Below are 16,815 nucleotides of genomic sequence, written 5' to 3'. Positions count from 1 at the left end.
CCTCCCCCCTGTAGTGGTGACGGGCTGTTTAAATTGTACCGTCCCAGTTGATGTCTGGGCTTGAGGATAATGTGTCAAACTTTTAATCCCAATCATAGCCCTGGTCTCGAAGACTTAATGATGTTGATCCACCCTGCAACCCCCCGCCCCCACCAGTTGACTGCTAACTACTTAGAGGGGTTCAGAGCCAGAGGGGGGGAGGGTGGGTGGGGGTGGGGGGCACAGTAGGGTTTTAAATATTGGGTGGACTGTTATAAGCAGCCCAGGCTTGTTTTTTGGGAGTAGCTGTTTATTACTGAACAAAGTTATAGAGAGGGTGTACAGTCATGAACTAGCAGACTAGACCGAGCCACTTTAAAGATTTACAATTTCGTTGCCTTGTATCCGCATTGGATACAAGCTTATGTTTGTTGCAAGATTTTTACTTGCTAATGAAAAGTTGTTTTAAATAAAAATAATAGGAGAAAAGCAACAGACAGCGTTTTGGCCTCTGATTGTTTATATCTTTTTATAAATTTTAGATTGAATTCTTCTCTTTAAGGTGGCTCATTGATGCTTTCAACTCTTGTGCATATTAAAGACGAGAATGAGTTGAAAATCATTGTGCCTTTTGTTTTTCATTTCAACTACAGCTAGGATTTATTGGATAGAACCGAGACCGAGTGACTGGAGAATCTCTAAATGGGGGATGTGGCTTTAGTGAAATGTAGTCTCCCTCTTGTTGGAGTTTGCCAGTAGAAATGGTCAATGCTGCTCTCTGCTGCTGAGAGTAACTGCTCCCCTCTAATCTTATTCACTGAACATTGTATCACACCATGTGTCCCGACCATTTACCACCCCCTCCCCTTGAACACCACAAGCCATCATTGCCATATTTCAGTCGGGGGATTTTGATATCCCCTCTCATCTTGCCCTCAGGACATGATCTGTGTTTCTGATCCTAACCAAAATAAACTTGCTGTTTAGCCGTTGGATCTTTCGTGCTTTTGTGACTCACACATACCGTAGCTGTTTTAAGTTGTATGGGTGCGAGTTGCTTTTAGCAGGGCTTCATTTGATTCCAACTGTTTGTGAGAAAGACGGACCTCCCGTCGAGCTCAGTTTCTATGCTCTTAAATATATTTTGTTAAATAAGCATTGCTTGAACAGACATTTCAGCAGCTAATTGAATGAAAATTGTGGTTTGTGGATCTCGATTTTTCTTCTTTCAAGTGATTTTCAGAATTTACTCGACCACCCTGATGTAGACTATACCAGGCTGTTGCCTCTGCTGTACATACAACTGAAAATTAGATTGTAGGGGGAATAAATGGCTCACTGTGCTGTGAATGTTTCCGTTAGCTGAATCCTTACATGAGTGTTGATGAACACGCTGGCTCGCTCAATGATTAACTTGAACAGCAAACACTGAGTCTGGGTTTCCTGCGGAGTACACAAAGAAGAAAAATAAGATAACAGGCCTCCAAATGGAACGTTAATCCTGCTTGACCCAGATCCAAATGCACCAGGTTTACTGTGTGGGAATTTTTTATTTATTCATTTTTTTTGGGAGGGGGGGTGCAAGGATTTTGCAGGATGGTGCATATTAGAAGAATATGCAGTCAATAAATCTAAAGAGGCACATGTGAGAACTGATCATCTCGAGCTGTTAACCTTGATTAATGATGTTTGGAACAGAGGGTGACCAAGATGTCAGCACAAGGTCCTTTTAGATCTGGAGTATTTAGGTGCATTACTAAAGCTTCCTCATGCAGATGAGGGCGCTCAGTTGTCTTGAACCTAACAAACGGGCAGAAACCCCTCAAAGTACCATTCAATAAAAAGAGAAAATTCAATCAGAAAGATTTCTGTAATTTTTTTTTTATACTAAAGTAAGGCAAACTTTATTTTCAGAAGATGTTTTTCCTGCTGATCCTGGTACCTCTGGGTAATTGATTTTTAACATTTTTTTTTTTATGTAGTCTGCCATAACCAATGTACATACCTGATGTTTAAGACATTAAAGAGTACAGTACTTTGAATTATGTGTCAGGTTTGTTGTTCTTTACCCTCCCCCCTAAATGAAAAATCATGATTGCATGAATATTATTAATTCTTAAACAAGATGTCTCTAACTTAACGGCTGTTTACTAACTGCTGGTTCATGTTTCCATAATCCAATTATCTATTTGTCATTTTGAACATGGTATAAAAGAATGATTAGCGTCTAAAATCGGACTAAATAGAAACGTTTCCTCTTCAGCAAAGCATGTGAAATCAGCCGCCCGCTGTCATACTTGGAGGTGACTTCTAAAGCCAAAAGGTGGAGAGTCCCAGGTATTGAAACCCGAGTGGGGGGTGTCCCCTTTGACCCACTATTGTTCATGTGCATCATCACATGAGCCAAGGTGTGAAAAAGACGTGGGTTATTACAATCAGAGGTTTTGGGTGAAACCAGTGTGGGCCTTCGCCCCACTCTGTCCAGTGACCTATTGAGGTCACCTGAAGAAAAGTGTGCGTGGGGGGTAGAGGCGCCTTGGAAGGGAGCTACACTGACATTTGATGGGAAAGTCTAGGACAAATAGAGGGAGGGAAAATTAGTGAAATCGGCAATCGACTGTGCTGGTCTTGTAGTCACGTGACATTATTTTCTCCCACTTCCGTAAATAAACGCTGTGGAGCGCGGCAGCTGCGACGGAAAGTGAAAACATTTGCTCGCTGTCGCTGTGTGCCATGGTGAAGCGGCAAGCAGCAACCACCGACGACTCTAGAAGCAGACCTGCCTAACAGGTGAGTTAACAGAAATGTCAGGGGCATTCTTATTATAGCCTGTGAAACGTGTATTATTATTATTATTATTATTATTATTATTATTATTATTATTAGTCTAAAATGCTAACTGTAGCCAATAAAAAGTGAGCACCGACTTTCCTAGCGGATCCGTCTAGTACCAGCCCGATTCACAGTTTGTTGTGATGTGTCAGCTGGACTGACTGTGCTGAATAATGCCTTTGTAACAATGGCAAACATTAAACAACAACCTGTGGTCATGTTACAGTAACTATGAGTATTTTATTTTTTGTTTTAATTGCCATGGGATCAAATGGATCAACATGATAGTTTAATAAGTTTGACGAGATGAAAAAAGAGAGTTTATGTCGTCTGCTGGGTGTTTTGATATTTGGAGGGGGTGGGTATTTACGGGTGGACACCGGTTTAGCAGCGTTGTTGCAAGCAAAGAACCTCTGGGATCCGACTTACTACACGTTTAACACCCGTTTTATCAGAAAACCTTAAAACCTCGAGGTTCGTAAGCTGTTTTCACCCATAACAGTTTAAGTGAGACAGTCAAAACAGCATTTGCGCTGTCTGTGAGGAATATAAAGTAGAAGATTACCCAAAGCAGAATTATTACTTTATAAATCTAATGATGCACTGATACATTGACCCAGCTAGCAGTATCATCTGATACCGGTTTATCAGCAAATAAGATATCAACATCAGTTTTTCACTGGCTGAATGTTGAGATAGTGTGATGAAGACCTGAGGAAAAAAAAATCAGTTATTTGCTTATTATAAATTTGTATACACTTGTTTCCCTGAAACAAAATCAGAACTACAACACAAACAAACAAAGCAGACATAAGTTGATGTTATCAGGTAATACAGAGTCCAGTAGTTGTCACTGACTTTGTGACTTCCATCCATCCTCTGCTGTTCATCCTGTTTAGGGTTGTGGGGGGGGCTGTCATAGGGCAAGAGGCAGAGTACACCCTGCAACCTGCACAAATATGGAGAGAACTTGCAAACTCCACACAGAAAGGCCCGGGCCAAGGTGGATTCAAACCTGTGAGGCAACAATGCTAACCACAGCGCCACCGTGCTGCCCCTGACTTTGTGACTTTTATTTAAATTTCAGTTTCTGTTTGACATGCAGTTTTATTTAAATGTTGGGCACACTGACACCCAACATCCAGTATGCAGTGGGTAAATATACTGGCCAATATTGCTTTTATTGGCAAATAATTATTGTATACAGTTAGGCCCATAATTTCTTGGACGAAGACACAGTTCTTGTAGTTTTGCCTCTGTACACCGCCACAGTGGGTTTTATATCAAACAATCAAGATGTGACTGAAGTGCAGACTTTCAGCTTTAATTCAAGGAGTTTAACAAAAAAAATTGCATTAAATGTTTAGGAATTACAACAATTTTTAGTCTCTCATTTTGAGAGGCTTAAAATTAATTAGACTAACTTATCTAATTGTAAATCTAACACTTGGATGAAAATTATTTGCAGTCAGTCTCTACCTGAAGACCAGAACCCATAGGGATCACCAAATGCTGTGCTTCCTCCCTTGAGATGCTCTTTTACTGCAGCTGTCTTCAGTTGCTGCTTGTTTGTCTCTCTGTCTTTTGTATTTAGTAACTCAAAAGCATACTCTGTTGGGTTAAGATCAGGTGACTGACTTGGCCATTGAGCAATATCCAATTTCTTTGCCTTGAGAAACTCTTGGGTTGCTTTTGCAGTATGCGTTAGGTCATTATGCATTTGCACTGTGAGGTGCTGTCCAGTCAGTTTTACAGCATTTTGCTGAATCTGAGCAGAGTGATGTTTGACAGACAGTGTGGTGCTTCAGAGCTGTTTCCTCCTCAGTGGTTTGCATCTTGTTGTAAATCCGCTGCATTTACATTCATGAAGGTGTCTCTTTATTGTAGACTTTGGCAATGATGTGCCCGCGTCATCGAGAGTGTACTTAACTTGATTAGATGTTGTGACATTTTTCTTAACCATGGAAATAATTCTGTCATCATGCGCTTTGTCTTCTGTGGTCTTTCAGGCCTTTTGGTGTTGCTGAGCTGGCCAATGTTTTCATTCTTTTTAAAGAACCAGATTATTGATTTGACCACTTCTAAAGTTTTTGTTATCTTTCTGATTTTTTTTTTTTTTTAGTTTTTTTTCTTTGAGGGCTAATGATAGCCTCCCTCAATTACACTGATGTCTCTTTGGGCCTCATATTTAAATTTTACAGTGAAAAGCTAAAAAAAAATACAAATTCAACACTTCTAGTCAACTTTAGATATTAAATTGTCTTCATTTGTCATGAATTAACAAGAGACAGGCCTCACCTGGCCATGAAACTGCTTGTCACATCTGCTTGTCAATCCCATCTTTATTGTTGGATTTTAAGTTTATTGTGGTGGTGTGCAGAGGCAAAACTACAAAAAAAAAAGCTTCTTTATCCAACAAATTATGGACCTGATTAACAAATTATTGTAAAAAGATAAATGATAAAGATGTATTATAATTAATAATAAGTACTGGGAAAATATCCAGAACCTTTTCATGGGGGAAATTAAATTAAAGTCTAAATAAATTAACAATATGTAATATGTGATTGTTATTACCTTAGCATTCATACTGTCATGATTTGTCAAAGCACCATTTGTCATTGCTGGGTGGCTTGTGAAAGAACAACAGATGTACTTGGAGCTACTGTAAAGCCTCATGACCCAACTTCTCTCTAATCACCTCAGTTAGATCACGTGTGTGTTTAAACATCACTGCATGTACTTATGTGTGTGTGTATATGTGAACAGTTTGGCCCATAGCATGGATATTCTCTGAATGTATATGTTATTTTCACACCCTCTCACAGCAGTGACTGCAGCTGTGGCAGTCTTGCCTTCTCAGACCTTCCCCCTGCCCCTGTCCCCTGTTCTACCTTTGGATTGAAGTTCATCCTTCCAGCCTGCTGCTCTTGCCACACACGGTGAGCACACCATGGTGGATGTCACCAAATGGCCCCTTTTCAGCCTGATGGGGCCTCAGGAGCTCTCTTCCATACGGAAAGCATGCGTATTTGGATCATCAGCTAATGAGGCCATCTACATTACCAATGATGATGAGGTGAGGGTGGTCAAACAGGGGTTGTTGTTTTGTGTTAATCTTGCGAGAGACGATACAAAGCTTTGAGACTTGGCTGCTTTTCCACATTTTAGCTTTTGCGCTACATTTCATGTTTACATTATTATAATTTTAGTCAGCCTACTGTGGCGTGTTTGAGTGCCCGACCTTGAAAACAGCTGTTAGGTGCAGTTCAGGCCACATTCAGCTTTAATCAGCAAGAGAAGAAAACGTGCTTACAGAAGATAATCCACCACAGATGTTTATATGGCATTGCATTTTTTCTTTTATGTCACTGTTATTGAAGCATGGTGAACAGAGACTGACTTTCAGTAGTGGTGTTTTTTAGCTGTAGCACTCAGACATTTGTTTAGAAGGATGGATTTCTGGTATTTTCTAATTATTAAAGTTTTATCAAATTTTTTTTTTAAATTTGGAAGTGAGGCAAGTTATTGTTTAAGGTCCCAAGACTCATTCCTTCTGTATGTCCCAAAAGTTTGCACTGAACTTAGAAAAAGAGTGTTCAAATTTGCAGCTCACCGGTCTCAAATGAATATAAGACTTTTTTAAATGACTTGGAAGTAGTTCCTTCAGAATGCAGATATTTTGCGTGAGTATTATTACCCTTGTTACTGGCACGACACAATGATTTTTATTGATTTTTATTGCAGCTGAAGTTAAAATTTTGGTTGTTTTTGTATTTTATTATCTGTGCGTGTGTGTGTGTGTGTGTGTGTGTGTGTGCGTGTGTGCGTGTGTGTGTGTGTGTGTGTGTGTGTGTGTGTGTGTGTGTGTGTTCTAGTTATGCAACTAGTTATGCAACTGATTGTACTGCTGTCTTTCTTGGCCAGGACATGCTTGTGAGAGATTTTTAATCTCAAATCATGTTTTCCTGGTTAAATAAAGTTAAATAAATAAACACATTATCTTTGGGCCATTAGAAACTCTGATATGTCAGTCTGTCATAAAATTAATCACTTTTGTAAGGCTGCGACAAATCACTCTTTCTGCTTTGTGTCTTGGCACATAAGCCAGCTTGTGGGCCTTAATAAATATTTGAGTCAGTCTGCATCATCAGGTGACGCTAAGCCCAAGCCAGCTAAATCAGTGTTAGGATTTTAAAGAGGGAGGGAGGGGGGGGGGGGGGGGGGGGGGGGGGGGGGGGGGGGGGGGGTCTTTCTCCTATTAGAGATGCCTGGCCCCAAAAAGTTTGAGAACTCCTGATTTACTGGCGAAATCTGGATACCACTATCATAAGAACAACACTTTAAAGAAAACACAACAGGAGTTTGTGAATGGGCATTTTGAAATAGAAATGAACTTTTTTTAAAAATAATTAACATACTATTGTAATGAATTTCAATGAAAACTTTACACTTCATTATTTAAATATTTGAAATGATCTATTCATGTGATTATTTAATGCATAAATATCACACAACATCTTCTCAGTGCCTGCTGGTGTTGATGTTTCTGTGTTTGGACACTGACCTGTTCCCTACTTAGTTGACTGGTCCTAGTCTGTTTAGCACTCCTTATCACCAATCAACACTACTTTTTTTTTTTTTTTCTTCCCTCTTTTGTTCATCCCCCTTCTCCTCACTCAGGTGTTTGTGTTTGGGCTGAACTGCAGTAACTGCCTGGGAACAGGGGACAGCCTGAGCACAATTGTACCCAAGAAGCTGGACTTCCTGACTGGTAGAAAGGTGGTCAGCCTGAGCTACGGTAGTGGACCCCACATCCTGCTGGCCACAGAGGGTAGCTCAAAAATAGACGTAATCCTCCTCTTCACAGTTGGATTAAAAAGTGCAGGAGAATGACTAATCTCTTTGTATTTCAGATGGAGAGGTATTTGCCTGGGGCCATAACGGCTACAGCCAGCTGGGAAATGGGACAACCAACCAAGGAGTAGCTCCAGTGCTCGTGTCTGCCAACCTGCTCAATAAGAAGGTCACAGAGGTGGCCTGTGGCTCTCACCACTCAATGGCTCTGACTGACACAGGAGAAGTGAGTGTGTAGGAGTTAAACAAAAGAGGGGGAAAAAAAGTTTACTTTTACTACAAAGTTATACAGAACAAAATAAAAAAGCCTGTTTGAAACTTTTCTAATTACACAGGTGACTCTGTTTTGACTGAAGCCGTCACCTTAGTTGCACAGACCCTTACAGACCTTACTGTTATCCATATACCAGTCACGGCTACACTTGATCCCCCTGAGTTAAGAACCTAGAAAAATAAGGCCAGCCACAATGAACGTATTGTGCTTCAAATTGCTTCACACAATTGGTGAGCTCTGTTAGAGATGCTGGCTGGTGTTTTTTTTTTCTCCTTGTTCGAAACACGAGGTACAGCTATCCTGGTAGCCAGAGAGTAAGTCTGTTTTTCTTGTTGTACAGCTGATCCACATTAATCACACAGAACATGAAAAAATTCATCATTCACTGGTGTCACATGGTATCAACGTGTCAGCCAGCAACTCATTAACCTCTTAACATTAAGTGAAATGGATGCTGTATACGCAGAACAATTTAGAAAAGGAGGGCTACTATTCTGATTTTATAGAAACATGCTGTTCTTACATTAATAGAAATAAAATGGGCAAAAACCTTTTCAAAGTGTTTTGATAGCATTTGGCTTTCAGAGATAATTTCAGCCTGTTCTTATCCTTAATTTCACCTTTTTGTCTGGCAGGTGTATGCATGGGGCTACAATAACTGTGGTCAAGTGGGCTCAGGCTCCACAGCGAACCAGCCCACGCCCCGCAGAGTGTCCAGCTGCCTGCAGAACAAGGTGGTTGTGAGTATTGTCTGTGGTCAGACCTCATCTCTGGCAGTAGTGGACAACGGAGAGGTGATTGTTTAACTTATACTGGAGGTATATGAAACAGTTTTGTCTCGGTCTCAGTGCCACAACGCTCACGCTCTCTTTGTGTCTGTTCAGGTGTACGGCTGGGGCTATAACGGGAATGGACAACTTGGACTTGGAAACAACGGGAACCAGCTCACTCCCTGTCGACTTGTAGCTTTGCAGGGTTTATGTGTGCAACAGGTGTGAGATTACACACATCAGGTCACCACATGCATGAAATAATTTTTATGCACGTAGGAAGTATTTTTAAAAATATTTTATATATATTTTTTTAAGTTTTTGTATGCCTTGGCTACAGCAGGATCCTAAGGCATTAAGCTTTTGGGTTGGCCCAATTTTAGGAAGGCCTGGAGGGCACATTGACACATTTTTGTCAAACCCCCAATAATCCACACACCGAATATGGGGAAAAAAAAAAAAATCAGACGTCTATTATGATAAAATTTATATCCCAATATATCAAAGGTTTAGACACGACTGTTAGACATAAATGTGAACTGCAACTTGACTGGTTGTTACATTTTTCCAGTTCCAATTTTCTTTCTAAGAACTATATCTGACAGCATATACAAGCTAAAATCAACTTTCCTTGAATGCAGAACATTATTTTCATGAACAAATTATTAAACATTACAATTTCCCCCAAACTTTAGTAAGTTGCACAGTCTTTTCTCACTGAAACAACTGAAAATAAAGTACTATGCTACTGCAAAGAGGTACAGATGATTAACTCACCATTACCTGACATATTCTATCTTACCAAACAAAAGCAACAAATTTATATAACAAAATAATGTCAGTATAACTTCAGCAGATAGCAGGACATTGACTTCGTAAACCTGTTTTTTTGTTTTGTTTTTTCCACTTGCCTCCCTGAGTTCCCTTGTAACTGCTTTGATCCTTTGACTGCTCATACCGAGGCTCCTGGATTGTGGCTGGCTTTGAGCTCTGGATAGTTTGAGCTTTATCCACTTTCCCTTTGTCTTTAACAATGTCCATGTTCAGCTGAGTGAAGGTGATTTAAGTGTCTCATTAGGTTTTTCTGTTACAGATGTTTTCGTGGTGGTCCCCTCATAGTTTACTTTGGCAAACTTTGTATCTTCCTCACTCACAGTGAACTCGCTGTGTGTGAGGACTGGTGCGGACGACTGTTTACCTGCTCCACTGTGCACATTTTACGTATGCATGTGAGGGACTGTGATTATGGGTTGCAGCTTATATTTGCTTTTATGGTGCATATTTCACCCCATGCTCAATTTTAAGAGATTCTTAATTAGCTCTACAGGGTTTGTTTTAGGTCACTTTATTTTATTCAAATTTTAGTTTGGTTCATATTCACTTTTTTTTGTTTTGGTAAATGAGCATTCTTCATAGTAATGTTTATTAATAAATATATTTAATAAATATATTTTTGGCATATTAAAATAATGGGTCATGCTTTTTTCTCTCTAGATTGTGTCAGGGTATGCACACTCCATGGCACTAACAGACGAAGGGTTGGTTTACGCTTGGGGTGCCAACACGTATGGACAGCTGGGTACTGGCAACAAGAGCAACCAGCTGAGCCCAGTTCAGATTCTGACTGAGAAAGAGAGGTGAGGTAAACCATCCACACACGCACTACAAGTCACCCTGTCGCTACACCACCATCGACTGACTTCTCTGCTTCTTTAACAGAATTGTAGAAATTGCTGCCTGTCATTCCACACATACATCAGCTGCTAAAACCCAGAGTGGCCAGGTGTACATGTGGGGCCAGTGCAGGGGCCAGTCCATAGTACTCCCTCACCTGACACACTTTACCTGTACCGATGATGTCTTTGCCTGCTTTGCCACCCCCTCAGTTATGTGGAGGCTTCTTTCAGTGGGTAAGAGAATGACCTGAAAGAGTCCAAGGATGGCAGTAGTTATGTAGTAATATTTGATTTCATTCCATTAACCACAAATGTATTTCTACTGATGACTGTTTTCTAAAGCTTTTTTTCTTTTTCTTTTTTAGTTGGCTCATATATGATGTGTGATTATAAAATGTATAGACTCTGCCATAAAAGATAAAACCTTCTCTTATTTGAATTTGTCCACTGGTCCCTTCAGTGTCAACTTCTTGTTCACCTCTGGATTGCGCTCCTCTACATTTGGATCATTCATTGGAAGTCTTATGTGCCAACTTGTGTCAAACTGATCTTCACTGAATGATGGAAGTTGGTTCTCTGGGTAAAAATAGCAGTTTTCAGTTGAAAAGCCTCCAGTGTCCAACCCTAAAGAGTCTGTACGACAAAGCAAGTTCAACATACCCAGACTATCTTTCCGTTACCTGGCTTCTTTTATCCTAACACTGGTTAGGATAAAAGAATCGGCAATCGGATTAAGCAGCCAAATGAAGGTGGTTATCAACTTGATAACTTAGTACAAGCCTCTGGTCAGGAATGCTACCAGGGTCATGCTTTTCGCTGGTCTTACAGGGTAGTGCACCGAATTCCTTTTCCAGGGTCACACTGTCAATTTGAAGTTCTCCTGTGTAAAGTTTTGAGGCAGGACTTACGTGCGATGATTTGAAAATTGTTTGATACTACCCTGCGTTGGGGTGCCCAAAAACTTGTTTTGCGTTTTCTATGCACTGTCCTGCTCACAGATATGTAACTTCAGCTTCCTCCCTGAAATAAAATTTGCATTAGAGGGCTTGGTATTCTTGCCACGGTGGAGGGGATCTGGTGCACATCCCAGATAGGCCCATGCAAGTGGTAAGAATGGGGCTTCCAAGGTGCACATGAAGACAACCTTGAAGGGGACAGCAAGCACATAGATCATGTATGGGTTTTGTGTTTTATGGGAGGGGGGTCAAAAAACCTTTTGCTCGCTCTACATGTAAATTTGCATGCACAGACTTAAAACTCTGGAGTGGTAGTGAACATTTCGTTTACTTTATTTAGCTAGAGAAAACCTTGCAAAGGTTTTGTCCAGTCGTTGGTTGTCTTTGTCCATTTTCAAAAATGTAATGCTGGCCTCAAGTTAAAAATGAGCATCTAAAATTTTCAAAAAGCAATAAAATGTTTCAGTTTCAACATGTGACATGTTGTCTTTGTATTGTCTTTGTATACCCAATATAGGGTTTAAAGGATTTGCAACACTTGCAGTCTATTTTCTACACCTTCCCTACATTTTCGGAAATGGGGTTGATTAATCTCATTGCTATAGTTGTCATCTTTCTGTTGCCAGAGCTTGAGTATTGTGGGATCTGTATGTGTGCCGGTTTTCTCCCTCCAGAGCACGATGACTTCTTGACTGTGGCTCAGTCTCTGAAAAAGGAGTTTGACAACCCAGAGACAGCGGACCTCAAATTCTGCGTTGATGGGAAATATATCTATGTCCATAAAGCAGTTCTCAAGATCAGGTTTGAATTTAACACCCAAGCTAGTTTAATGGGTTGTGGGAATTATAAATCCTCCATCTGTCCATTGAAATCATTAAAAAAAAAAAAAAGGCATACAGAAATGGTTCTTATAACACCTGTGTCTGTATCTTTTGCTGGGCAGGTGTGAACACTTCAGATCAATGTTCCAGTCTCACTGGAATGAAGACATGAAGGAGGTGATTGAAATAGACCAGTTCTCGTACCCCGTATACCGCTCGTTTCTGGAGTTCCTCTACACAGACAATGTGGAATTGCCTCCTGAGGATGCTATTGGTCAGTCCGACATGCACTTCACCACCTGATCTGTTGAGTAATTTCAGTACGTCTACGTACTGTCAGTGATATTGGTAAGGATGAGGTGTCTGTACAGAGCCTAAAGGATGCTAAGACTTCCTGCCATGGCCTATTTATTTTTTGATTTAATTACTTTTACTTTAATTACTTTGAGCAACTACATCTAAGTTACAAGTAAAACGAATCTTGAATATAATCATATTCACAGTGCTGTGTGGTTCCGTGTGCATTCAGGGCTGCTGGATCTGGCCACCTCATATTGTGAGAACCGCCTTAAACGTCTGTGTCAACACATCATCAAAAGGGGAATCACCGTAGAGAACGCTTTCTCTCTGCTGTCTGCTGCTGTGCGCTATGATGCAGAGGTCAGTCTTCACCATCAGTCTACCAACTATAATATTGTATATAATATTATTGAAAGCTGCTTTTACTTTGAAATGCCCATCTAAAATTGGTATTCTAGACTCAAGCACAGACAGAACGGCTTTTGCTAAATAAGTTTATTCACTCTTCCTGAGAATTCAGTAAGAAGAGTGATTCCACTCACAGGTCTGTACAGCCAATATGATGCTACAGCCAGCAGCCTGTTTTGCATCAAGAATGCAAACAAGGGGGGAAAAGCCTTTCTGTTCACATGTAATAAAATGAATTTGTTAGCACAGGTTTCAATATCAAGGCAGGACAACTTTTAATAGGACCCACCTATAAATTTGAACATTTAGTTTAGTGTGGCTTGTGTTTAAATTTACATCAGCATTAATATAACAGTGAAATCCTGAACATGCTCCCACACTGTTTTAATCAGTTCGGCTACAAATGAGACAGAACATAAATGCTAGAATATCTGCTTTTCCAGACGTAGCCATCACTGTCATATGTGAGCCTAACATATGCAACCTAAACAGACATTGACAGGCAGGTGCAGGAGAACGACTCAAATCAGGTGGTGACTCACATTAGGTAGTGACAGGAGCAGGCATAAACAGGCAAAAAAAAAGTGGAGGGTGAATATAGACTTTCAAATAAGATGGTAAACGAGTGAAATGTAATCTGGCATTTAAGGCACTTTTCTAGTCTAACCACTCAAAAGCTTTTTATAGTGCAAGCCACATTAACCCAGTCATACACACATTCACTTTGCATTCATTGCTATTATCTACCACACACACACACTGATTGATGCATTTGTGGCAATTAGAGGTGTATTGCCCAAGGACACTTCAGCAACCTGGGATGAGCTGGGAATTGAACCACACACTCTTTTTTTCCAACAATTTTTTTTTTTTTTTTTCTCTCAACACAAAAAAACCCCAAACCTATCATCTAAATCAAAACATGGTGGTCCACATACGTTGAAAACAAAATAGCCTTAAAAAAAATGTCACGTCAAATCAAAAGATGTATCAAAATAATAACAGCACAGCATTGTTTACATTAAAATCCTCAATCTGACCAAAAGTTCAAAAAGGGTTCCCCGGACCCTTTTCATTTGCCCTTCAATATATTTCCAGTGGATAACATTTGTTTTTACCAAAACAAACCTGAGGTTAATTCATGTTTGCGTCCTTCTGGATACAGATCACAGAAACAGCTTTGGGTCGAGTGGAATTTGTTTTTGAGATATGAAATCTTCTGTGACCCTTCTGCCTCTGTGCATGTGGTGCACATGTTTGGTATATCTTAACTATAATTTAATAAAATTATTAACTGGGCAGGAGTAACATATGTTCTCTTTAACCATTTGAGCTCCAGGGTAAGCTGATTTGTAATAATCTGCTGAGGTTTTACTTTTAAGTCTTCATTCATTTAGCTCATTCTGAGAATACTCTGAACATGCTCTAAACAAGACTGTTAAAATTTTGACACCCCTTCTTAAGCAGACCTTCATCATTTAAAAAAAAAAAAAAAAAAAGTGTTTGTGGAGCTTAGTGAGTGAATTATGCTTTTTTTGCATTTACAAAACTTTTCAGCTGTAGCAATAAAATAAAACTTATTTTCTTCAGATTAAATTTATGCCTCAGTTCTTCAAAGGACTTCATAACATTATACAGATCTTGAATTCTTAAAGCCCTTTAAAGATTCAAAGGTTAAATGTAGCTGCTTCTTCTCTTGCTGAGATGAAAATTTGTTTATTTTATAAGAGTATTTGGTTATTTTAGTTTCTCACACCATATCAAATTTGAATCATCTGTTTAACAATTGGCTTCTCAGTCTGCCTTTGCAGTTTTTTTGTTTCAGGGTAGAAATAAAGGGTAAGAAGATCATACCATGTGTGCATTTTAACCCTCTACAATCTAAAGGCAAGTTTAACAAAGCTGGACTTTTCTCTTTTAATTCCATGTGAATTTTTTTCTTTTTCTTTTTGAAGAACAAATCCTTTGGAGGTCGCACAGAAAGGTTTTGAGAAAACTAAGTAACTTTGGTAAAATGTTCACCTTTTTAAAATACCAGTTATTGAAAGAAACCACCAGTCCTTTGATTGGTGGATGATCAGCTCCTCCTGCTGAGCCACAGCTGCCTCTACAGTCGTTGTCACACATGCACTGCAGCCCTGATTTTATCTTTTATCCGACCGAGGTGAAAGTGTGCGATGCAGTCGACCTTGACGTTAATCTGTTTTTAACCTGCCAGCTCACCGGTACGAAGCCCGTTTGATGTCGGATTGCACTGACGTGTGAGCGGTGCTGCTAGTAGTCTGATGCATTCACCACTAGAGAGTGGGCATCATGTGTGCTGCCTCCTGCACCAGCAGCCTCCATCCAGGCATCGCCCTTACTTAGCAACATGGTGTTGCACGTAGTGCAGGTGCATCTGATGCAGACTGTTGGCAGGTGTGTTCTGCATGAGAGGAAATCCAGCTTACAAAAAAAAATGGCTGAAGTTCATGTGTGAACATGAGTAAAAAAACAAAGACAATCTGTCTCTGATATCGAGACTCCTTGGCAGTTTTCAAAGAGTATACATTTTGATGTGAAGGAGTTTATGGAATAATGGAAGACTGGTTAAAACAAAAAAGTCAAAGAATAAAGTTCAAGCTATATAAAATGCGGGAATTTGACCAAGATGTAGAACAGTCTATTTATTTGTGCTCTTCTTTGTCATTCAGGACCTTGAAGAATTTTGCTTCAAGTTCTGCGTAAATCACCTGACTGAGGTGACTCAGACCACTGCTTTCTGGCAGATTGACGGTAATCTGCTCAAAGATTTCATTTGTCGAGCCAGTCGCTGCGGAGCCTTCAGAAACTGACCTCGTCTCAAGGTACTGATTGGGACCGATGCAGAACACGCTGCGGGACTCCAGGAAGGATTTCACCTAATACTTCATTACCATAGGTTGACTGCACATATTTTCACTGACAGGTGGTCACACAGTAGAAATCTTTAGATTTACCATCACCGTCAGATTTGTGGTTCATCTTAATGCAGACTCTACTGCTACTGAAATTAGAAGCTGGAAGGTAGCAGCATTGTTTCGTAATGCTGTTACTGTTTCTAACAGTGCCTGAGCTTAATCTGTATAATGGAGGAGCTCGGTTTCATTCAGAGGCATGCTATTGCTTGATGAATTTATTTCTTTTTAACTAAAAAGATTCATGCCAGTTGCCTTATTTGGCTTTACTTTTTCTAGTATTATGTTTAAGTGACCAAGTTACTTCTGGGTTTTGCATGTGTATTTTCAGGATTTTTACTTCGCTTAACTAGAAGAGATTACAATTTGGATGTCATTTAGATTTATGGTTTTCAGTACGAAACGTGAGACACTGACCTACCATTAATTCTGAAGCATCCAAAGCTGGATTAAATCTGTGTAGGTCAACTTCCAGGCAATAAATAGTGGTCTTGGTGACTTCCACAGCTGCTACGGTGTCATCTTCTATTGAAATTTTAAGATGATCCAAAGATAGGAATTCAGGTTCAGTCTTTAAATTTTTGCATTTCATATGTTGGACTGTGTTATTATAAGCCGCTAAAAGCTCCACAATATCTATTTACGGGCAGTTAAACATGCCTGGTTATCAGCTCACACAAACAGGGAGCCATTCAAACTCAGTTTAAGGCAAGTCGCCTTAGACTTCCATCTGCTGTATGCTGAAAACAGTGTTTTACAGTATTAACATTTATAAATGTTTTTTTTTTTTTTTTTTGGAACTTCTGCACTACTGCTTTAAATATTTTTGAAAGACATATTTGCAAATTTCTATGAAGGACACGACTCATTTTTTTTTTTTTAAATTAGGGGTTATGAAGTACCAGTTAAATTTTGTAACCTATTTAAGGAAACGAATAAAAACACCTTTATTGATATTATGTAAACAACAGATCAGATGTTTCCTCTTTATCAGTAAACACATGTA

General features: G+C 39.6%; 1 protein-coding gene across 3 annotated transcripts; it reads left to right on the top strand.

Annotated features, from left to right (window-relative positions):
- The first annotated feature begins 2,640 nt into the window (after positions 1 to 2,640).
- LOC115800492 (RCC1 and BTB domain-containing protein 1) lies at positions 2,641 to 16,744 on the top strand. Of its 3 annotated transcripts, none has more exons than XM_030757886.1 (12): positions 2,641 to 2,769; positions 5,640 to 5,890; positions 7,495 to 7,645; positions 7,728 to 7,894; positions 8,578 to 8,736; positions 8,827 to 8,934; positions 10,207 to 10,349; positions 10,432 to 10,622; positions 12,019 to 12,145; positions 12,288 to 12,439; positions 12,695 to 12,825; positions 15,567 to 16,744. In XM_030757886.1, exons 2-12 carry the CDS (start codon positions 5,765 to 5,767, stop codon positions 15,705 to 15,707), a joined length of 1,596 nt encoding a protein of 531 aa, XP_030613746.1. In that variant the 5' UTR covers positions 2,641 to 2,769; positions 5,640 to 5,764; the 3' UTR covers positions 15,708 to 16,744. The 3 variants fall into 3 exon arrangements, with proteins under 3 accessions (XP_030613746.1, XP_030613749.1, XP_030613747.1); XM_030757887.1 differs by having other exon boundaries at positions 2,676 to 2,769; positions 5,643 to 5,890; positions 15,567 to 15,707; XM_030757889.1 differs by lacking the exons at positions 12,019 to 12,145; positions 12,288 to 12,439; positions 12,695 to 12,825; positions 15,567 to 16,744 and adding an exon at positions 10,754 to 11,823.
- The last annotated feature ends 71 nt before the right edge of the window (positions 16,745 to 16,815 follow it).

This window comes from Archocentrus centrarchus, chromosome 21 (assembly GCF_007364275.1).
Source record: "Archocentrus centrarchus isolate MPI-CPG fArcCen1 chromosome 21, fArcCen1, whole genome shotgun sequence".
NCBI classification, from domain to species: domain Eukaryota; kingdom Metazoa; phylum Chordata; class Actinopteri; order Cichliformes; family Cichlidae; genus Archocentrus; species Archocentrus centrarchus.
This window is presented reverse-complemented; position numbering and strand designations above follow the sequence as displayed.